Source organism: Narcine bancroftii, chromosome 2, assembly GCF_036971445.1.
Source record: "Narcine bancroftii isolate sNarBan1 chromosome 2, sNarBan1.hap1, whole genome shotgun sequence".
Lineage (NCBI taxonomy): Eukaryota > Metazoa > Chordata > Chondrichthyes > Torpediniformes > Narcinidae > Narcine > Narcine bancroftii.
The window spans coordinates 200212814-200236582 of record NC_091470.1 but is presented as its reverse complement, the minus strand read 5'-3'; the positions used below and the strand labels follow the sequence as shown (position 1 = coordinate 200236582).

Here is a 23769-nt window from a genome sequence, read left to right as displayed (position 1 = left end):
ATGGATTTCGGGGGCCTGGAGACGGTGGTGGCAAATTCTGCCTTCGTGGCAGCGAGATGCAGCATCGATGCTGGCTCCGGCCAAGCTGTTCGGGACAAGAAGATGCGGGCACGGTTGAAGCTGCCACCAGTGGCCCAGTGCCAGGGCCTGAGGGAAGAGATAGAACTATCCTTCCAGAGCATCTGCTGCCAGCAGCCCATCGGAAAGAAGCTCTTCCAGGAGTATCTGGGCAGTGCAGAACCATTCAAGGCAGCTGGCAGCCTGTGGCAGGATATCGAGGAATACCGGACCGTGGAAGAGTCCGGCTGCGTGGCCAAGGCTCGGACCATGGTCAACAGGTACTACGAGGGCAGGTCCCGGGACTTTTGCGCCTTCCTGGACGAGAAGACCGTCCTCCGAGTGAAGGAGGACCAGGGGAACGCCCAGGCCGACCTCTTCCTGGAGTCTGAGGGGCAGCTCCTGACGTTCCTGGAGACCCAGGCCTCCGAGAGCTACCAGGCCAGCCCTTTCTTCTTGCGCTTCCTGCAGTTCAAGTGGCTGGAGGCTCAGCCTATTGGCGAAGAGTGGTTCATCGACTTCAGGGTCCTGGGTAAGGGGGGCTTCGGAGAGGTGAGCGCCTGCCAGATGAGGGCCACGGGCAAGATGTATGCCAACAAGAAGCTGAACAAGAAGCGTCTGAAGAAACGGAAAGGACACGAGGTGGGTGGGCCGGCAAAGGACCCCCTGGTCCAGTGATTCTCAACCTTTTTCTTTCCACTCACATCCCACTTTAAGTCATCCCGATGCCATCGGGACTCTGTGATTAGTCAGGGGTTGCTTAAAGTGGGGTGGGAAGGTTGAAAATCACTGCTCCAGACCCAATTGTTACTGAAATATTTTGCTTGAGAAAAATTGTCATTGGCCCATTTCCTGGAGCTCTGAAATGGTGCACATAACGAGTCAATGAGGAACAATTAAAACAGGGGTTTTCAATATTTTCTCTGACCCACATCCCACCTTAGGCAATCCCTTACTGATCAACAGAGCATCAATGGAAAAGGGAATACTTAAAGTGGGATGTGAGTGGAAAGAAAAAGGTTGAGATCCACTGGCCTAGTCCAACCGTCCAAACACCAGTGTCACTGGATGGATATTTCAGCCCCTGTTGATATGAAATCCCCCTATCATCTTCTGTCTCCATACAACTAAATCTATCGGTAGGACCCTCTGTTCCATTCTCCCCCAGGAACTATGTACACACACTCTCACACACACACACACACACACACACACACACACACACACACACACACACACACACACACACACACACACACACACACACACACACACACACACACACCCACCCACCCACCCACACACCCACACACTCCCGGGGTCAGACACAAAGTGAAGCACCCTCTGGAGCGTCACAACATACACTTCTGTGTTCAGACACAGAGTGAATCTCTCTCCACAACATCCCTTCACACTCTCCCATGGTCAAACAGAGTGAAGCTCCCTCCGCACTGTCCCGTCACCCACCTCCTGGGTGGTCAGGTACTGGGTGAAGTTCCCTCCGCACTGTCCCATCACACACTCCTTGGGTCAGACTCAGAATGAAGCTCCCTCCACACTGTCCCATCACGCTGTCCTGGGGACAGACAGAGAGTGAAATTCCCTCCACACCATCCCATCACCCACCCCCGAAGGGTTCAGGCACAGAGTGAAACTCCCTCCACACCGTCCCATCACACACTCCCAGGATCAGACACATGGTGAAGCTCCCTCCGCACCGTCCCATCACACACTCCCAGTGTCAGATGCAGATTGAATCTCCCTCCACACCGTCCCATCACCCACCCCTGGAGGGGTCAGGCACAGGGTGAATCTCCCTCCACACCGTCCTATCAAACACTCCCGGGGTCAGACACAGAGTGAAACTCCCTACGCACCGTCCCATCACAGACTTCCGGGATCAGACTCAGAATGAAGCTCCCTCCACACTGTCGCATCACACACTCCGGGGGTCAGACACAGAGTGAATCTCCCTCTACACCATGTCATCACACACTCCCAGGGTCAGACAAAGAGTAAAGCTCCCTCCCCAGCGTCCCATCACATACTCCTGGGGTCAGACACAGAGTGAATCTCCTTCCGCACCGTCTCATCACACACTCCCGGGGTCAGACTCAGAATGAAGCTCCCTCCACACCATCCCATCACACATTCCCAGGGTCAGACACAGACTGAAGCTCCCTCCGCACTGTCCCATCACACACTCCTGGGGTCAGACTCAGAATGAAGCTCCCTCCACACTGTCCCATCACGCTGTCCTGGGGACAGACAGAGAGAGAAATTCCCTCCACACCGTCCCATCACCCACCCCCGGAGGGGTCAGGCATAGGGTGAATCTCCCTCCACACCGTCCTATCAAACACTCCCGGGGTCAGACACAGAGTGAAACTCCCTTCGCACCGTCCCATCACTCACTTCCGGGATCAGACACAGAGGGAAGCTCCCTCCGCACTGTCCCATCACACACTCCCGGTGTCAGAAGCAGATTGAAGCTCCCTCCACACTGTCCCATCACACACTCCCGGGTCAGGCACAGAGTGAAGTTCCCTCCACACCGTCCTTTCACACACTCCCAGGGTCAGACACAGTGTGAAGCTCCCTCCCTACGCACCTTCCCGTCACACACTCCCAGGGTCAGACACTGAATGAAGCTCCCTCCGCACCGTCCCGTCACACTCCCAAGGCAGGAACACCCTGGGTTCATTGTGGCTGTGATCCTCACCAGTACTCTGCATGTGTCTCTCCCCAGGCAGCCATCATGGAGAAGCAAATTCTGGCGAAGGTCCACAATCGCTTCATCGTTTCGCTGGCCTATGCTTTCCAGACAAAGTACGAGCTGTGTCTGGTGATGACGTTGATGAACGGTGGTGACCTGAGGTAAGGAAAGAGTTTCCAGTTTTGGCCCAGGGAAAGCCTGGCATGTGGTTTTGATTCAAAGGTCTTCCCAAACCTGGGCTCTCTCCACAAAACATCATTGATCAACCCTTTCCGTCTCATATTCATCGATTAGCGGAGAACTTAAACCAAAATCCTCCCTGACCCCTCATTGTAGACAGAGATTTACTCTTTGTATAACTTGAGCCCTGGGAAACAGTGTCGAGGGAATTTCATTCCATGTCTAACCCAGTGGTTCTCAGCCTGTGGCATGTGAGTGGAAAAGAAAAGGATGAAAACCACTGGTCAAACCCATGTCCTAGGAGTGTGTATAATAATAATAATAATAACAATTACAGCACGGAAACAGGCCATTAGGCCCTTCTAGTCCGCACCGAACCAAACACCCCTTTCTAATCCCACCTCCCTGCACAATGCCCATAACCCTCCATCTTCCTCTCATCCATATACCTGTCCAACCTTTTCTTAAATAATACAATTGACTCCGCCGCCACTATTTCTCCCGGAAGATCATTCCACACAGCTACCACTCTCTGAGTAAAGAAGTTCCCCCTCATGTTACCTCTAAACCTCTGCCCCTTAATTCTTAACTCATGTCCTCTTGTTTTAATCTTTCCTCCTCTTAACGGAAATAGTCTATCCACATCCACTCTGTCTATCCCTTTCATAATCTTAAATACTTCTATCAAATCCCCTCTCAACCTTCTACGCTCCAAAGAATAAAGACCCAATCTGTCCAATCTCTCCCCATACTCCAGATGCTTAAACCCAGGCAACATTCTGGTAAACCTTCTCTGCACTCTCTCCACTCTGTTTATATCCTTCCTATAATTAGGCGACCAGAACTGCACACAGAACTCCAAATTAGGCCGCACCAACGTCTTATACAATCTCAACATCACCTCCCAACTCCTATATTCCATGCAATGATTGATAAAGGCCAGCATACTAAAAGCCTTCTTCACCACCCTATTCACGTGAGTTTCTACCTTCAGGGAACGATGTACCGTCACTCCTAAATCTTTCTGCTCTTCTGTATTCCTCAATTCTCTCCCATTTACCACATATGTCCTATTCTGATTCTTCTTACCAAAATGAAGCACCTCACACTTATCAGCATTAAATTCCATCTGCCATTTTTCAGCCCACTTTTCTAAGCAGCCCAAATCCCTCTGCAATCCTAGAAAACCTTCTTCATTATCCACTATTCCACCTATCTTAGTATCGTCTGCATATTTACTAATCCAATTCACCACCCCATCATCTAGATCATTAATGTATATAACGAACAACAATGGGCCCAATACAGATCCTTGAGGCACACCACTGGTCACCGGCCTCCAACCTGACAGACAATTATCCACTACCACTCTCTGGCCTCTCCCTTTCAGCCAATGTTCAATCCATTTGACTATCTCAAAATTTATACCTAAAGACTGCACCTTCCTAACTAACCTTCCATGTGATGAGATGGTGCGGAGGGAGCTTCCGTCTGTATCTGACCCGGGGAGTGTGTGATGGGACGGTGCATAGGGAGCTTCACTCTGTATCTGACCCCTGGAGTGTGTGATGGGACGGGTGCAGAGGGAGGTTCACTCTGTGTCTGAACCCGGGAATGTGTGATGGGACGGTGCGGACAGAGCTTCACCCTCTGTCTGACCCCAGGGGTGGGTGATGGGATGGTGCGGAGGGAGCTTCCCTCTGTGTCTGACCCGGGGAGTGTGTGATGGGATGGTGCGTAGGGAGCTTCACTCTGTATCTGACCCCTGGAGTGTGTGATGGGGCGGTGTGGAGGGAGCTTCACTCTGTGTCAGCCCCTGGGAGTGTGTGTGATGGGACAGTGTGGAGGGAGCTTCACTCTGTGTCAGCCCCTGGGAGCATGTGATGGGACCGTGTGGAGGGAGCTTCACTCTATATCTAACCCATGCAGTCCCGGAACAGGGTGGGTGGAAAGGACACCTTGTTGGAAATGGTTTATTTTCTCAGTGATCTTACCACCATGTTCTTGCGAACAGCTGCTGTTAGATAACTGCCCAGCAAAATGGCTTAGCTCAGAGCGGCTGATATTTAAACTTGGCCTCCGATGTAGATTAGTGCACGATTTTACCTCTGACGCAGTCTGAGCCACAGAGCATGATGTTATAAGCATGTCGCTGTAATTTCAGCTGTCCCCTCTTTAATTCATTAATTCGCAATGATCCCATCTGCCGGATTGAATGGAGATCAGGAGATAATTCTTTCAAAGAACTGCAGGATTCCAGATTGTTTCTTAAGTCCGAGAATCGCTCGGACTGAAAGGAGTCCATTTACCCATTAAGCCTGTGCTGTCAAGCTCTGTAAACCAGCCATTCTTAACGAGGGCCTACGGACCCTGGGGGGGGGGGGGGGCGGAAAATCATAAAATATTTTTAATGTTTTCTATGTTGTCCAGTGGTTCTCAACCTTTTTCTTTCCACCCATATCCCTCTTTAAGTAATCCCCATGCCATCGGTGCTCTGTGGTCAGTAAGGGATTGCTTAAAGTGGGATGTAAATGGAAAGAAATCAACTAAGCTTGACTGATTCACAGGGAAGGGGGCCCATAAACTTTGCTCAGTGGTGGTGGGGGGGGGGGTGGGGAGAGCTAAAAGATATTAAGACTGGCTGCTCTCAACAATCCTTCCAAAGAACGTAGCAAAAGAGAGTTATAGGACAGAACATTACAGCACAGTACAGGCCTTTCAACCCTGAAGTCTCCGCTAAACTTTCCTGCCTTCATTTTGTACAGAGAAATTAGGAGGGACTGAAAGGAACAGCATGAATGCATTGGGCTGAATGGCCACAAGGTTGATGAGGTGGGGCCGGATTGTCAACGACAACCTGTAAGCTCCTGGAGAGCACTGAAACAGGTCCAGATCTAGGCAGGGGTTCCAAGGGCCCCTCACCTTCAGCATCTGAACCCTCTGGTTATGCTCCACAGGTTCCACATCTACAGTGTGGACGAGAAGAACCCAGGCTTCGAGGAGTCCCGCGCCTGCTTCTATGCTGCACAGATCATCTGTGGACTGGAGCATCTGCACCAGCACCGCATTATCTACCGCGACCTGAAGCCCGACAACGTTCTGCTCGATGACGCAGGTAGGACGGACACACAGACTGGAGTAGAGCGTCGCACTTCTCTTCTCCCACCAGAAACATAAACAGCACTAATTTCCCTTCTACCACAACAGGCTGAAAACCTGTAGGGACATGGGGTGGGGAAGCGGGTACGGGAAAGGGGCTTGTGGTGTGGTTAGTGGAGTATCTTCAAGTTAAAATTGTGGTCACGGTCTGGGGAGCTTCACTCTGTGTCTGATCCTGGGACTGTGTGATGGGACAGTGCGGAGGGACCTTCAGTCTTGTCTGACCCTGGAGTATGTGATCGGATGGTGCGGAGGGAGCTTCACTTTGTGTCTGACCCTGGGAGTGTGTGATGGGACAGTGTGGAGGGAGCTTCACTTTGCATCTACCCCTGAGAGAATTTATAGAAGGTGAATGAGATGGCTTTTTAGAGCAGCCTGTTGAAGATCCCACGAGGGGATCGGCTGCACTGGATTGGGTGTTGTGTAATGCATCAGAGGTGATGAGAGAGCTGAGGGTAAAGGAACCATTAGGAGGCAGTGAGCACAATATGACTGAGATCAAATAGAGGAGAAAATAAAGTCAGACATGTTGGTGTTTCAGTGGAGTGAAGGGGCGTGAGGGAGGAACTGGGCACAGTAGATTAGAAGGTGGCACGAGGAGAGCAGCAGTGGGTGGGATTTCTCAACAAGGGGAAATATTCCAAGGGGAAAGTGTCACGACTGCGGCCGACGAGGGGAGTCAAAGCAAAAGGGAGGGCACAAAAGGAAGGAAGAATTAGTGGGAAGATCAAGGATTGGGAAGTTTAATCGAACTAGCAGAAGGTAACTCAAAAATTCATAAAGGGGGGAAAGACGAGATTTGAAAGTCGGCTCAAACTGGATCTGAAAAGTATATAAAGAAAGTTGATACAGGACCACGAGAAAATGATGCTGGATTATGGGAGATGAGGAGATGGAGGAGGAACTGAATGAGGATTTTGCATCAGTCTTCACTGTGGAAGACACTAGCAGTGTCCACAGGGAGTGAGGGCAGGTCCTACCTTAAGGTAGAAGGTGCTGAATGGTCTCAGGGTAGATAAGTCTCCTGGATCTGACCCTTGGGGTCTGAAAGAGGTCGCGGTGGAGATTGCAGAGGCATCGGAAATGATCTTCCAGGAATCATCCTGGTGTGGTCCCAGACAACTGTGGAAAATCGTCCCACTCTTCAGGAAGGGAGGGAAGCAGCAGGAAGGATATGACAGGCTGGGTCAGTGGTTGGGAAGATGTTGGAGTCGATTGTCGAGGACGAAGTTACGGAATATTTGGAAGCGCTCGACAGGATCCGCCAAAGCCAGCAGGGTTTCCTTCAGGGAAAATCTTGCTTAACAAACCTATTGGAATTCTTCAAAGAGATCACGAGCAGGGGTTTTCCAGAAGGCCTTTGACAAGGTTCCGCTCTTGAGGCTGCTTAACAAGCTAGGAGCCTTTAGTCTAACAGGTTGCTTTTTCTGTGGTTACAGGTGCCAAGGGGACGATTAGTGGGCAGGAATGGGTGAACAAGAGAGTCCCAAAGGTTGGACAAGCTGTTGTTGTCTCCCCCACCCACCCATCTATACGCACAATACCCAAGGGTTAATTTTGTACACCTTAAGGCTGACGTTCTTCCCCTCATGTTCTCCCCCCACCCCACACCCACCCCCACTGCACCACCTCTCTCCTGGCTCTTTGCTCTCTCCCCCCCCCACCCCGCATTCTCCCTGTGTGCAGGCCACGTGAGGATATCAGATATGGGGTTGGCCACCCAGCTGAAGGAGGGCCGAGACCAGACCAAGGGGTATGCCGGCACGCCTGGTGAGTGACAGCTGGCCCCTCCTGGGAGGGAGGACACAAAGGAGATGATGTAGGAAAATGGAGCCATCTTGAACAGGTTTCGAAGGGAGAAATGTCTCCTTAGATTATTATATGTTTAAGACCCTAGAAAGCACCTCAGCGAGGGATCGCCATACTGAAGGAGCCTCCCACTGTGTGAAGGGCTGTACTGAGGGAGCATCCCATTGTGGGAGGGGCAGAAATGAGGGAGCCCTGCACTGTGGGAGGTGCAGGACTGAGGGAGCCCCGCACTGTGGGAGGGGCAGGACAGAGGGAGCATCCCTAGTCAGGAGTGGAGTCGATTCACGGACTCACCTGCCGCCTGTCACTTCAGCGGCCTGGTGGAGACCGTGTTTCACGGAGATACGGAGTGGGCGAGGGTGCAGCCCTGCTCGCGGGGTTTCTCCTCAAGTTCCAGCTGCATTTCAGCCCAGGTGGATTTAATCCACTGCTGATCTACTATCTTTGGTCTAAGTTGTTCGTTAAATGTTTAACATCAGTGACTCTGCACTAATTTGTTCGGAGGTCGGTTGTTGGTGACTTTTTCACGGCGTCTCGAAGGCCTGGGAGCCTCGGAAGACGTGGGCCGATTGCCAAGGAGTCAGTTCATAAATCATCCGGAGAATTGCTGCTCGTCACTCTGCTATCTCATCATCCGGATAAAGGACCCACATTATTTCTGGCACTACCAATAAGAGGAACAAGGAATCTCAGGGTTGTATGTGATGTCCATATATGTGCTCTAATGATAAATCTGAAATCAGACACTTTCTGCATCTCTCTGCCAGGATTCATGGCCCCAGAAATGCTTAAAGGGGAGCACTACGACTTCTCCGTGGATTACTTCACGCTTGGGGTCACGCTGTACGAAATGGTGGCGGCGATGGGGCCATTCAGAGTCCGCGGTGAGAAGGTAACAGCGTCCCAGTTGGCAGCAGGCAAACTGGGCACAATTTGGGTAGAAGGAAAATCCTTGGGTGTGACTGAAGCTGGGTGGGTTACAGATATGATCTCATCCTGTAGGGAGGGGTTTATATATAAAATCTCCAATCTCTGGGACTGGGTTACAGACGGGATCTCATCCTGTGGGGAGGGGTTTATATATAGAATCTCCGATCTCTGGGACTGGGTTACAGACGGGATCTCATCCTGTGGGGAGGGGTTTATATATAAAATCTCCAATCTCTGGGACTGGGTTACAGACGGGATCTCATCCTGTGGGGAGGGGTTTATATATAGAATCTCCGATCTCTGGGACTGGGTTACAGACGGGATCTCATCCTGTGGGGAGGGGTTTATATATAGAATCTCCGATCTCTGGGACTGGGTTACAGACGGGATCTCATCCTGTGGGGAGGGGTTTATATATAGAATCTCCGATCTCTGGGACTGGATTACAGTCGGGATCTCATCCTGTGGGGAGGGGTTTATATAAACCCCCCCCTTCTTCCGATTCTCTTTTACTCTCTCTCTCTCACTCTCATTCTTCCCCTTTCTCTCTATCTTTTCACAGAGTTGTATTCAATTCTCACCTTATCACATCCGTCATCATCTTGTGAGAAACAGAAGTACCTTCACAGAATTTGCTCGAGACAAAAATTGAGAACAAAGAACATTTATTATACAACAATGCAAAGTTGGGTGCTTCCCCTTACCCTAGGAATACACACATACACTGGGGCTCACCCAACTTTGGTTCTTAACATTCTGAAGGTCTGTGTGACCCAAAGGATGATTTACAGGAGACCAAGTTGGGGAGGGGTGTTTCTTGTCACTTAACCTGTGAGTTGCAGCTTGTCTGCGAACATTAGCATAAGTATCATTGAACCTGTGAGTTGCAGCCTGTCTGTGAACATTAGCATATGTATTCACTCTATCTCTGCTACATGTACAATCCTGACTAACATTCTGTCTGTCATTGTCCCACCATCTTCTTTGTGCTATCTCTTTAAAACTCCACTTTTTAATATCTGTAGAGGCCGGAATACAAACCAAGTCTACTCCCCTAGGGCCGTTCTGTTCCCCTGGTCCATGTTGGGATCCTATATTAACCCATATTAAATAAGGTACCCCACTATGACTATACTCTATACCTGCGCCCTGTCTGCATTCTAAAGGTAAAATAATTGTCACCTCTGCTGCCCCTATTCCAGGAGGACTTAATACATTGTGAGCAATTTGGTGATTTCCCAAAAATTGGGAACCAACAAGTAAACAAAACAGCAAATGGTAAAAACAATATTACAGCACTTTTTCCCGGTGTAGTGTAACTTTCAGATCAGAAGGATGAAGGACTGCACGCCAGGTGGAGGGTAGATTATCAATGTCTTTAGTCCGTGGATCAGCAGCTTGTTTAATTCGTTCTATGTGAGTCCACCCCTTTTCTTTCGTTCACACTGCAGTGTCTGTAATCAAAAGTACACAATAGGGGCCATCCCAGACAGGTTTAAGTTGGTGATCTTGCCATGCTTTTACATATACCCAATCACCAGATTTAATAAAATGAATAGGATGCTCCAGGGGTGGGTTTTGAGCTAATAAACCCTTCCGTTTTAATTCGTATAGAGAGGCAGAAAGTCCCTTTAAATATTTAGATATGTACTGGTCGTTCGCCTCAGGGGTTGGGGTATTAAAAGGTGACATACAAGGTTCGAGTATACCATCTTTCACCAACTGGTCAATTACTGGCTGCAGTCCCTTTCAGCCAGCCATCGGAATTGAATACTGCTTTCGTCTAATTACTTGCTCAGGATCTTTTAAAGTAACTTGCAAGGGAGGAATATCTAACACTCCTCTATTGCCTCTTTTTGCCCATACTCCAGTATTTATTGGTTCTAGATCCTCCTCAGGTAATACATACAATTGAACCCCGATACCTGATTCCTGTGGTCTGGTGCCGATAGCCAATTGGTCCTGTAAATCTCTTCCTAACAAACAAACTCCAGCTTGGGGAACCAGTAGAATGTCCTCCGATACTATCTTCTCTCCCATTTGTATTCTTACATCCCTTAATACAGGGACCGTAAAGTCTCTTCCTCCTACTCCCGAAATCATCACTGTCCCCTCTATCTTAACACCCTCGGGTGGTTGTAAAATACTAGACCGGGCTGCCCCAGAATCTACTAAAAAGGTCATCTTGTCACTATGGGGTCCTATGCTTAAATTTACCAATGGTTCTCCGTGCAGTCCCACGGTGTGTATTGACTGAGAACCATGACCCCCCCTATTCATAATCTGCTTCCATCTGTCAGACTCTGGCTTTACCCTACCCTTAATTTAGTCTATGTGTTGTCTGAGTCCAGCGTGTTTGTTAAATGAAGTGATAGAAGAAGGTATTCGGTTCAACAATCAGTTTATTACACAGCACAAGAATAAAGCTTAACAGAGCTCTGGTTCAGTCGTTAGTTCATAGGTCACCTGCACAGTGAGCTATTCCCCAAGACTGACCTCTACTGTCCAGTCTCTACAGTTTATATACTCAAACTTATCATACAGAACAAAAGTTGGCTTTCTTTGCTAGATTTCTTGCATAAGATTTATCAGAAGTAATTTCCTGCTCTGCAGTTATCAGGGGTGTAGAGCTCCCATCTTAATCCTCAAGGTCAGAATATCCTGTTGTTTTGATCAGAAATCATTTCATACCCCAGATATTTCTAATTATTTCTTTGTTCTCATCTGGCCATATTCTTCTGTTCTACTCAACACCTCCTTCTGTCTTAGCCTTCTTACTGGATTCCATTCTCTTTGTTTCTGACAGTCTCTGTCAGGATTTTTTGTTTATGCTAATCAACACCCTCCTTTTGCCTTAACATTCCTACTAAATTGTTTCATACATATTCTCTCTTTTGTATCTTGGGAGCAGACAATTCTAAACCTACTGTAATCAGCCAACTTTGCTACATACTGTGGCTGCCCCTTACTTTACTCTTTCCCTTCACCATGAGGTAAATATTAAATTGTTACATAGTACTGGATTCATGTATACAAACTGAATAGTACATAAGCATATATTCTACATATTTTCTATGATTAATTAACCCCTATATTCCAACACATCAGTATGTAAGGTCGCGTCTCCCTGGCTCGCATTGGGCATTCTCTCTTAAAATGTCCCTCCTTTTACAATGGTAGCAAACTAATGCTCCTGTTTCCCAATTCCTACCGGGATTACCACGAGGTCCCGGGAACAGTCGTCGTCCCCGGAATTCTCCTCTATTCCCCTCTACCCTTGCCCCTGTTCTGGTCTCTACTCTCCCACTCCTGGAGCTCCTCCCAATGTCCAGGAGCTGGCACACAGCCCCTACCCTTTCCTTGCTGTCCCTCCACGACTTCTTGACTGCCTGCATCAAAATCTTAGCCTTTCATTTCTGTTTATTGGGCATTTTCTCTTAAAATTACACACCTCCATACTAGTCAGGGGCACATTTACAGACCCCCTCCCATGGGAACTTCCCGTAAAGGTCTCATCCAGTTAATTTCTGGCTTATCTTCTCCTTTATAATGTCAAGATTCCTGCTCTCCGGGAAATGAATCAAAGGGTTCTGCCCTTCCCTCCCGGGAGGGTCTCACACTGTTTTGAATCAAAGTCTCCTCCCTCTCTTGTCAATTGAGGTGGTAATCTAGTACATTGTGAACAGGTCATCATACCACCCCTACTTTCTTCTCCTTTCTTTAGCTGTGGGGGAGGAGGGAAAGGTGAAGAAGGGTAGAGCATAGGAGAGAGGGGAAAGATAGGAGCCGGCATAGGAGGAGCATAAGGTGGAGTAAGGGAATGTAACACATCCCATCCTTGTGTTTCAGGGACAAAAGGTTCCTCATCCTTCTTGTCCTTACATTCCTTTTCATTCAAAACCAGTTAATCAACCGATCCACTGAGCCAGCAGGCTAGGCTGCATATTCTCTGCTCTCAATATTATCTCTTTGATTTTGATAGAGCCAGATGTTCAATGCCTGACACATCCAGTCATCCTCGGATCCGAGCTTTGGCCAATATACCAAATTCCCTTTTATCGGGTTTTTTTTAACCCATTCCAGACAGCAATACCTAACCATGGACTGTTTGTCTTTCCCACGGGTTCTCCCCGCACCCCAATCAGATAGCATTAATCCTAACAGACTTTGCTTAGTTATCTGATTGTCCCGTCCTTCCTTAGGACTATTTCCCTTGCTACTCACACCTCCCAAACTAACAGGTAAGTAAAATTCCTCTTACCGGGATCCAGTAGCTATTCCTAGCGCGCTTCCTTAACATCCACCCGTCGTTTGTTCTCAATGCCTCTTCTCGGATATCACTCGCTTCATCCACTGACCAGTCACCTGCCGTCCGTGAGTCCAGATTAATCAGCCGGGGTGCACCTACCCCCGTCGTCGGGCACTCTGTCAGTGGAGGGAGTGGGATCCCGGACGAGTCCCCATTTGTGAGAAACAGAAGAACCTTCACAGAATTTGCTCAAGACAAAAATTGAGAACAAAGAACATTTATTATACAACAATACAAAATTGGGTACTTTCCCCTTACCCTGGGAATACACACATACACTGGGGCTCACCCAACTTTTATACAGTTTATTTCAGTATAGAAGTACCCTCCCCCTTACATTCTTCTACCTCCTGGATGAGTTTGGCATTAGGCAATCCTGTCTGCCTACGTGCTGTTTCTGTGAACTTGGAGGACCAGGGGGTATCCTGTCGGTGTCCCATCATGTCATTGTCCTTATTCACACCTTCCCGACTCTCAGGGCTTACTAACTTCTTATATGCAGAACTTGCTAATTCTGGCTAAAAGGCTAGAAGACCCTTATCTTATTCAGACTAACTTTACTTCCTACATTCTATTATCTATCCTTATCCTATTCATACTGGCTTTATTCATTACACATATATCCATACTAGTTTTCTTCATTGTCGGACTCTGGCTTTACCTTACTCTTAATTTAGTCTATGTGTAGTCTGAGTCCAGCGTGTTCTTTGAATGAAGTGATAGGAGAAGGTATTCGGTTCAACAGTCAATTTATTACACAGCACAAGAATAAAACTTAACAGAGCTCTGGGTCACTCATTAGTTCATAGGTCACCTGCACAGTGAGCTACTCCCCAAGACTGACCCCTATTGTCCAGTTGGTTCAGTTTATATAGGTCAACCTTATCATACAGAACAAAAGTTGGCTTCCTTTGCTAGATTTCATTATCATACAGAACAAAAGTTGTCTTCCTTTGCTAGATCTTTTTGCATAAGGGTTATCACAAGTCATCTCCTGTTTTGCAGATATCTGGGATGTAGCACTCCCATCTTAATCCTCCAGGCCAGACTATCCTGTTGTGTTGATCAGAAATTAATTCATCCCCAGATATTTCTAATCACCAATCACCATTCTGTTCTTGTCTGGCCAATTTCTGCTGTTCTCTTTAACACCTACTCATGCCTTAATCTTCCTCCTAGACTGGTTTTCCATTCCCTTTGTTTCTTGCAGGCCATTCTTTGTTCTGGTCTGGCCTGTGTCTCCTGTGCTACTCACCACCTCCTTCAGTTTGAGCATTCCTCCTAAATCGTTTTATGCATTTCCTCTCCCTGTATTTTGGAGCAGACAATTTTGCTCAGCCAACTTTGCTCTGTGATTGCCACTTAATCACATTCCTTTTTCCCTGAACCATGCAGTAAATATACACTTATTAATTAATCATTTATTTCATACTGTTTTAACCCCTAGATTCCAACATCATCTTTCATATTTTCATATTAGTTTTACTCATCTCTCACAATCTGTTATTCTGAACTTCACCTTCCCCCAACCATTCTTCCCCCTTTCTCTCTTTCTTTACTTGGACACCTTTGCTTGACAAGGGGCTCAAGCCTCAGTGATATCCCTTTACCTGTGACCAGCCGTTGTTGGAATCTAGGGGTTAAAACATTATGAAAGAAATGATTAATTAATAAGTTTATATTTACTACATGGTTCAGGGAAAAAGAGGAATGTGATTAAGTGGCAATCACAGCATGGAGCAAAGTTGGCTGAGCAAAATGGTCTGCTCCAAAATACAGGGAGAGGAAATGCATAAAACGATTTAGGAGGAATGCTCAAACTAAATGAGGTGGTGAGTAGCACAGGAGACACAGGCCAGATCAGAACAAAGAATGGCCTGTAAGAAACAAAGGGAATGGAAAACAAGTCTAGGAGGAAGATTAAGGCAGGAGGAGGTGTTAAAGAGAACAGCAGAAATTGGCCGGACAAGAACAGAATGGTGATTAGAGATATCTGGGGATGAATTAATTTCTGATCAACACAACGGGATAGTCTGGCCTGGAGGATTAAGATGGGAGTGCTACACCCCAGATATCTGCAAAACAGGAGATGACTTGTGATAACCCTTATGCAAAAAGATCTAGCAAAGGAAGACAACTTTTGTTCTGTATGATAATGAAATCTAGCAAAGGAAGCCAACTTTTGTTCTGTATGATAAGGTTGACCTATATAAACTGAACCAACTGGACAATAGGGGTCAGTCTTGGGGAGTAGCTCACTGTGCAGGTGACCTATGAACTAATGAGTGACCCAGAGCTCTGTTAAGTTTTATTCTTGTGCTGTGTAATAAATTGACTGTTGAACCGAATACCTTCTCCTATCACTTCATTCAAAGAACACGCTGGACTCAGACTACACATAGACTAAATTAAGAGTAAGGTAAAGCCAGAGTCCGACACCGTGTATCTGGGCGTTTTGCCGATAATCTCAGCTCTCCGTGCTTTCTGAATATCGAGAATAACCGATTTCTAGTCTGGATCACAGGATGGGATCCCAGAGGATCTGTGGAATTCGCTGCCCATTGAAACAGTGGAGGCGACCTCAGAGAATATATTTAAGATGAGGATTTTACATAGTAGGGGAATTAAGGGAGGTGGGGAAAAGAAGGTCGGTGGGGATGAGCCCATCATCAGATCAGCCACGATCTCGTTAAATGGCAGAGCAGGCTCAACGGGCCGAATGACGGCTTCCTGCTCCTATTTCTTATGACAGATCTCCTGGAGTGATTTACAGAATGAGATCTAATTAAAAGGTTTGTGGTTATTTCTGTGATGAGTTGTAGTCTGCGATCTAATTCGGGGGGTTAGACCGTTGGTGTGTGGATACGTTCCTGGGGATGAGGAGAATGAGAAGACCCTCCTGTCCTTCAGGTGGAGAACCAAGAGGTCACACGCAGGACCCTGGATGATGCCGTGCAGTACCCGCTTTCATTCAGCACGGACTGCAAAGCATTGTGTGAGGCTCTGATGGTCAAAGACGCCGCACAGAGACTTGGCTTCAAGGATGGGCACTGCAGCCAGGTGAAGAAGCAGCCCTTCTTCAAGAGCATCAACTGGGGCAGGCTGGAAGCAGGTAACAGAGCGTGAGGTGTGGGTGAGGGAGACCTGCATTGAGGGAGGGGCGGAGAGGGAAATCCTCACTGTGGGAGGAATGGAGAGGGAGCCCCATACTGTGGGAGGGGTGGAGAGGGAGCCCCACACAGAGGGAGGGGCGGTGAGGGAGACCTGCACTGTGGAAGGGGTGGAGGGATCCCTGCACTGTGGGAGGGGCAGAGAGGGAGATCCGCATTGTGGGAGGGGCGGAGAGGGAGATCTATACTGTCGGGGAGCAGAGAGGAAGCACCTCGCTGTGGGAGCGGCGGAGAGGGATCCCCGCACTGTGAGGGGTCGAGAGGGAGCTCCACACTGTGAGGGGACGAGAGGGTGTCCCTCTGCGGGAGGGGTGGTGAGGGAGACCTGCACTGTGGGAGGGGAGGAGAGGGAGCTCTGTGCTGTGGGAGGGGCAGAGAGGGAGCTTTGCACTGTGGGAGCCCCGCACTAAGGGCAGAGAGGGAGCCCCACACTGTGGGAGGAGTGGAGAGGGAGCCCCACACTGTGGGAGGGGTGGAGAGGGAGCCCTGCACTGTGGGAGGGGCGGTGAGGGAGCCCCGCACTGTGGGAGGGGCGGAGAGGGAGCTCTGTGTTGTGGAAGGGGCGGAGAGGGAGCTCTGCACTGTGGGAGCCCCGCACTAAGGGCAGAGAGGGAGCCCCACACTGTGGGAGGAGTGGAGAGGGAGCCCTGCACTGTGGGAGGGGTGGAGAGGGAGCCCCGCACTGTGGGAGGTGCGGTGAGGGAGCCCCGCACTGTGGGAGGGGCGGTGAAGGAGACCCGCACTGTGGGAGGGGCGGAGTGGGAGCTCTGTGCTGTGGGAGGGGCGGAGAGGGAGCTCTGCACTGTGGGAGCCCCGCACTAAGGGCAGAGAGGGAGCCCCACACTGTGGGAGGAGTGGAGAGGGAGCCCTGCACTGTGGGAGGGGTGGAGAGGGAGCCCCGCACTGTGGGAGGGGCGGTGAGGGAGCCCCGCACTGTGGGAGAGGCGGTGAGGGAGACCCGCACTATGGGAAGGGCGGTGAGGGAGACCCGCACTATGGGAGGGGTGGAGAGGGAGCCACGTACTGTGGGAGGGGCGGAGCGGGATCCCTGCACTGTGGGAGGGGCAAAGAGGGAGATCCGCACTGTGGGAGGGGCAAAGAGGGAGATTCGCACTGTGGGAGGGGCGGAGAGGGAGATCCATACTGTAGGGGGGCAGAGAGGAAGCACCACGCTGAGGGGCGGAGAGGGACCCACGCACTGTGGGAGGGGCAGAGAAGGAGATCCATATTGTAGGGGGGGAGAGAGGAAGCACCATGCTGTGGGATCAGCGGAGAGGGAGCTCCACATTGTGGGAGGGGTGGTTAGGTTAACCTGCACTGTGGGAGGGGCAAAGAGGGAGCCCCGCACTGAGGGATGGGTGGAGAGGGAGCCTTGCACTGTGGGAGGGGCAGAGAGGGAGATCCACACTGTGGAGGGGCGGAGAGGGAGATCTACACTGTGGGAGGGGCGGTGAGGGAGCTCCACATTGTGGGAGGGGTGGTGAGGGAGCCCCGCATTGTGGGAGGGGGTGTAGAAAGGGAGTTCTCCATTTCCTGGGAGGCATGATGCAAATATTCTTTGAATAAATGTTAATTTTTTTCACCCTTTTGACTCCGGTAATTTTAAATCTTTCATAATTTACGCTCCGGACTCGATCCATGCGTAAACTACAGTACAAACCAGGTGGTGGTTGTGATAAAACCACTCCTGGCTGACAGCTACATGGAGAATATACACCTGGTGGTAGGTCCGTGAAACCTGGGGCCAGAGTCCAAGGGTAAATTCTCATCCCAGTCCCAGGAGAGTGAGAAACCCCAGTCTTAGACAGGCTGGGTTATTCTGAGGCCTGTAAAAGGGCCCAGTACCCTATTGTAAGGGATACTGGAATGTGAGGAGTCAAGCAAGTGCTAATTAAAAATGAAGTATTATGGGTTAACTTAAGGTGAAGGGATACTGGAATGTGAAGAGTCAAGCAAGTGCTCATTAGAAATGAAGTATTATGGGTTAAATCAGGGTGAAGGGATGCTGGAATGGGAGGGAGGGTTATAAAAGTATAATAAAATAAGGATCTTCAAATCAGGATAGCAAGTAGATAGCTTTAGCAAGTCTTGGGGATTGATTAATGAGTAAAGAACAAAGACATGATATTTCCTGGCTAACAAGTTTGCAGGAAGGCACATAAACTGATAAGAAGTTAGAATCCACGTGGGCAGAATTACCTAATGCTAAACCAATCCAGGAGGCAGAATAATGTTAGGGGGAAGGTATCTCTGTACTGAAATGAAATGTATAAAAGTTGGGTCAGCCTCAGTATCTGTGTGTATTCCCAGGGTAAGGGGAAGCACCCAACTTTGCATTGTTGTAATAGTATAATAAAAGTTCTGACCATCGGTTGAGGATGGAGATCTTGTCGCTGAGGAGGACTTTGCCGTCTGAGCTGCGCAGCGGGCTTTGGATTTGGGGTGAGGGGCCGTACACAGCCTTTAGAGCCTCGTAGAAACCCCTGAAGTCGCCAATGTCCGCGCTGAGCTGGGTTCGTTTGGCGAGGCTAGTCCACCACTCATTTTGGATCTCCCGGAGTTTGCGCTGAAGATGGCTGCATGCGCGACGGAAGGCTTGTTTCTTCTCTGGGCAGGACGGCTTTGTAAGGTGAGCCTGCTGGGCAGCTCGCTTCTTTGCCAGCAGCTCCTGGATTTCCTGGCTGTTTTCGTCAAACCAGTCCTTGTTTTTCCTGGAGGAGAAGCCCAGTACCTCTTCAGTGGATTGCAGTATGGTAGTCTTCAACTGATAACATAACATATAACATAACATAACAATTACAGCACGGAAACAGGCCATTAGGCCCTTCTAGTCCGCACCGAACCAAACACCCCTTTCTAATCCCACCTCCCTGCACAATGCCCATAACCCTCCATCTTCCTCTCATCCATATACCTGTCCAACCTTTTCTTAAATAATACAATTGACACCGCCGCCACTGTTTCTCCCGGAAGATCATTCCACACAGCTACCACTCTCTGAGTAAAGAAGTTCCCCCTCATGTTACCTCTAAACCTCTGCCCCTTAATTCTTAACTCATGTCCTCTTGTTTTAAACCTTCCTCCTCTTAACGGAAATAGTCTATCCACATCCATTCTGTCTATCCCTTTCATAATCTTAAATACTTCTATCAAATCCCCTCTCAACCTTCTACGCTCCAAAGAATAAAGACCCAATCTGTCCAATCTCTCCCCATACTCCAGATGCTTAAACCCAGGCAACATTCTGGTAAACCTTCTCTGCACTCTCTCCACTCTGTTTATATCCTTTGAGGTTTGCCTGGAAGTTTCCTCTCGCTTCGTCTGACTGCAGGTTTCCAACATTGAACCTCTTTCTGGGGGCTTTACTGTTCCTGGGCTTTGGCTTGAAGTGAAGGTTGAGCTTGCAGCGAACCAGCCGGTGGTCAGTGTGGCATTCCGCGCTGGGCATGACCCTGGTGTGGAGCACATCTCGTTTGTCACTTTCTCGCACCAGGATGTAGTCCAGGAGGTGCCAGTGTTTGGATCGGGGATGCATCCAGGTAGTCTTAAGGCTATCCCTCTGCTGAAAAAGGGTGTTTGTAATGACAAGCCGCTGTTCTGCGCAGAGCTCCAACAGGAGGCGCCCGTGGTCGTTGCACTTGCCGACGCCATGCTTGCCCAGGATTCCAGGCCAGTCTCTTTTCAGTGCCAACCGCTCAGTCCAAGATTCCGCCCTGCTCCAGCTCCCTCAACAGCCCCTAAGGCTAGAGCTGGATGAGGCCCTCACCCAGGATGAGACATATAAGGCAATCGAACAACTGAAAAGTGGCAAAGCAGCAGGTATGGATGGAATCCCCCCAGAGGTCTGGAAGGCTGGCGGCAAAACTCTGCATGCCAAACTGCATGAGTTTTTCAAGCTTTGTTGGGACCAAGGAAAACTACCTCAGGACCTTCGTGATGCCACCATCATCACCCTGTACAAAAACAAAGGTGAGAAATCAGATTGCTCAAACTACAGGGGAATCACGCTGCTCTCCATGGCAGGCAAAATCTTCGCTAGGATTCTACTAAATAGAATAATACCTAGTGTCGCCGAGAATATTCTCCCAGAATCACAGTGCGGCTTTCGCGCAAACAGAGGAACTACTGACATGGTCTTTGCCCTCAGACAGCTCCAAGAAAAGTGCAGAGAACAAAACAAAGGACTCTACATCAACTTTGTTGACCTCACCAAAGCCTTCGACACCGTGAGCAGGAAAGGGCTTTGGCAAATACTAGAGCGCATCGGATGTCCCCCAAAGTTCCTCAACATGATTATCCAACTGCACGAAAACCAACAAGGTCGGGTCAGATACAGCAATGAGCTCTCTGAACCCTTCTCCATTAACAATGGCGTGAAGCAAGGCTGTGTTCTCGCACCAACCCTCTTTTCAATCTTCTTCAGCATGATGCTGAACCAAGCCATGAAAGACCCCAACAATGAAGACGCTGTTTACATCCGGTACCGCACGGATGGCAGTCTCTTCAATCTGAGGCGCCTGCAAGCTCACACCAAGACACAAGAGAAACTTGTCCGTGAACTACTCTTTGCAGACGATGCCGCTTTAGTTGCCCATTCAGAGCCAGCTCTTCAGCGCTTGACGTCCTGCTTTGCGGAAACTGCCAAAGTGTTTGGCCTGGAAGTCAGCCTGAAGAAAACTGAGGTCCTCCATCAGCCAGCTCCCCACCATGACTACCAGCACCCCCACATCTCCATCGGGCACACAAAACTCAAAACGGTCAACCAGTTTACCTATCTCGGCTGCACCATATCATCAGATGCAAGGATCGACAATGAGATAGACAACAGACTCGCCAAGGCAAATAGCGCCTTTGGAAGACTACACAAAAGAGTCTGGAAAAACAACCAACTGAAAAACCTCACAAAGATAAGCGTATACAGAGCCGTTGTCATACCCACACTCCTGTTCGGCTCCGAATCATGGGTCCTCTACCGGCATCACCTACAGCTCCTAGAACGCTTCCACCAGCATTGTCTCCGCTCCATCCTCAACATCCATTGGAGCGCTTTCATCCCTAACGTCGAAGTACTCGAGATGGCAGAGGTCGACAGCATCGAGTCCACGCTGCTGAAGATCCAGCTGCGCTGGGTGGGTCACGTCTCCAGAATGGAGGACCATCGCCTTCCCAAGATCGTGTTATATGGCGAGCTCTCCACTGGCCACCGTGACAGAGGTGCACCAAAGAAAAGGTACAAGGACTGCCTAAAGAAATCTCTTGGTGCCTGCCACATTGACCACCGCCAGTGGGCTGATATCGCCTCAAACCGTGCATCTTGGCGCCTCACAGTTTGGCGGGCAGCAACCTCCTTTGAAGAAGACCGCAGAGCCCACCTCACTGACAAAAGGCAAAGGAGGAAAAACCCAACTCCCAACCCCAACCAACCATTTTTCCCTGCAGCCGCTGCAACCGTGTCTGCCTGTCCCGCATCGGACTTGTTAGCCACAAACGAGCCTGCAGCTGACGTGGACTTTTACCCCCTCCATAAATCTTCGTCCGCGAAGCCAAGCCAAAAGAAAAAAAAGAATAAAAGTTCTTTGTTCTCAATTTTTGTCTCAAGCAAATTCTGTGAAGTTACTTCTGTTTCTCACACTGTTGACCGTTTTACAGGCCCCAGAGAACCTATGTACAAGGTGAAGGGAGGGAAGTTTAGTGGAGCCATCAGGAGTGTGTTTTCTTTTACACAGAGACCTGTGGGGGCCTGGAATATATCACCAGGGGTGGTGGAGGAGGCTGGAACACCCTCAGGAGGACCTGTTATTGTGGTGAATGTATAAATTTAATACACTCTTCGACAGGCAAACGGATGCAAGAAGGGTAGCCAGATAGGAAGGGTTTTAATACTTTTTAATTAGGTAGGAATGTATAGGTCTGCACAACATCGAGGGCTGAAAGGCCTGTACTGTGCTGTTATGTTCTAGGTTCCATGTTGTGCACTGATTGTACAAACAGATCTTTCCTCAACTCAGGGACAAAAAAGAGCAAGTTCTCCCTGTTAAATGAAAAATTGGAAGGAGAACCCCTCCCTCTGTCGGGGGGTGGTGGTAGGGGAGATAATGGTTGGAGTGTCCTGGCCGGTCACTCGGTGTGGCCCTGGTGTCACCAGGGGCAGTGGAACCCATGTCCTAGTCTGTCAGGGCAGCCCGCAGCGGCTCTAACCATTGCCCTTGCTCCTGCAGGTTTGGTGACCCCGCCGTTCATCCCTGACCCCAAGACAGTCTACGCCAAGGACATTGGCGACGTGGGCACGTTCTCCTTGGTGAAGGGTGTGGTCCTCACTAACAGCGACAAGGACTTCTACAATGAGTTCGCCTCGGGAAATGTACCCATCCCCTGGCAGGAGGAGATGATCGAGACCGGTATCTTCAGTGAAATGAACATCTGGGGGGTTAACGGAGAGATGCTGATTGAGGCGGAGGACACGGCCAGCAGCAAGTCTGGCACCTGCGCTCTCCTGTGAGAAAGTCGACAGGGTCTGCACACACAGCCCCTTTTTATATATAAACATACAACCTTTATTCAAACTACAACATTACAAACACAAAACACACAACTAGAACCAAAATCTACTATCACACGTGGTCACAAAGAAGTGAGAAGCGGTAATTACGACCATCTCGCTATTACACAGCGTTACACATCCAATGAAAACACAATTTTCATCATCCGCCATGCACACCATCCCTCGGGGGCCCCACTATTCCCGGAACTCAGCCACCATCCCCTCATTCCTGCATATGACACCGAAAGACGGGCAGGCGGTCAGCTCTCCCTCGGCCACCCGTTGCCATGGCCCATGAATGGCTGGTTTTGCCACCCACGAGGAGATCTACTGAGCGCCTGGCCCCCTTCTGCACCTGGAGGCCGTAGATCAGGAGCCATGGGGGCTGAATTTGAGGAGCTTCCCCTTCAGTCCTGCCCCTCCCACAGTGCGGGGCTCCCTCACTACTGCCCCTCCCATGGCTAGGGGCTCCCTCAGTACTCCCCCTCCCACAGTGTGGACCTCCCTCAGTACTGCCCCTCTATGATTCTTTGTCCAACTGTTACATAAACTACATCAGTTTAATTCAGATTATTTACACAAAACATAAATTACAAATTAACTCCATCAAATCCTTTGGGGAGGAGGACCGTTCCCTGAGACCCTCCAAACTGCCTGTGGGCACTGAGAGCTCCTTCTCCAGGGATACATGGACACACAGGTGTCCTCTAGAGAGGGGCAGGTGGTCACCCCGAGCTGAACCCCTGACTGCCCATTGCCTGATTCCATCTTGTCCAGGCCCAGTACCTAGAGTGACGAGGACACCCCTCGACTGACCCTCCCTCCTCCGTGACCAGGTGCCAGGAGTGTGGGGCTGAAATGTAGCCGGAACTTGAGGAGAAACCCCTTCGAAGCCCAG

At 49.5% G+C, this 23769-nt stretch overlaps 1 protein-coding gene across 1 annotated transcript; it reads left to right on the top strand.

Moving 5' to 3' along the window:
• On the top strand, window positions 1-22829 carry LOC138753062 (rhodopsin kinase GRK1-like). The gene is made up of 7 exons (XM_069915654.1): window positions 1-699; window positions 2807-2934; window positions 5911-6068; window positions 7799-7882; window positions 8689-8813; window positions 16071-16272; window positions 22549-22829. The coding sequence occupies exons 1-7, from the start codon at window positions 1-3 to the stop codon at window positions 22827-22829; spliced, it is 1677 nt and encodes a 558-aa protein (XP_069771755.1).
• The last annotated feature ends 940 nt before the right edge of the window (window positions 22830-23769 follow it).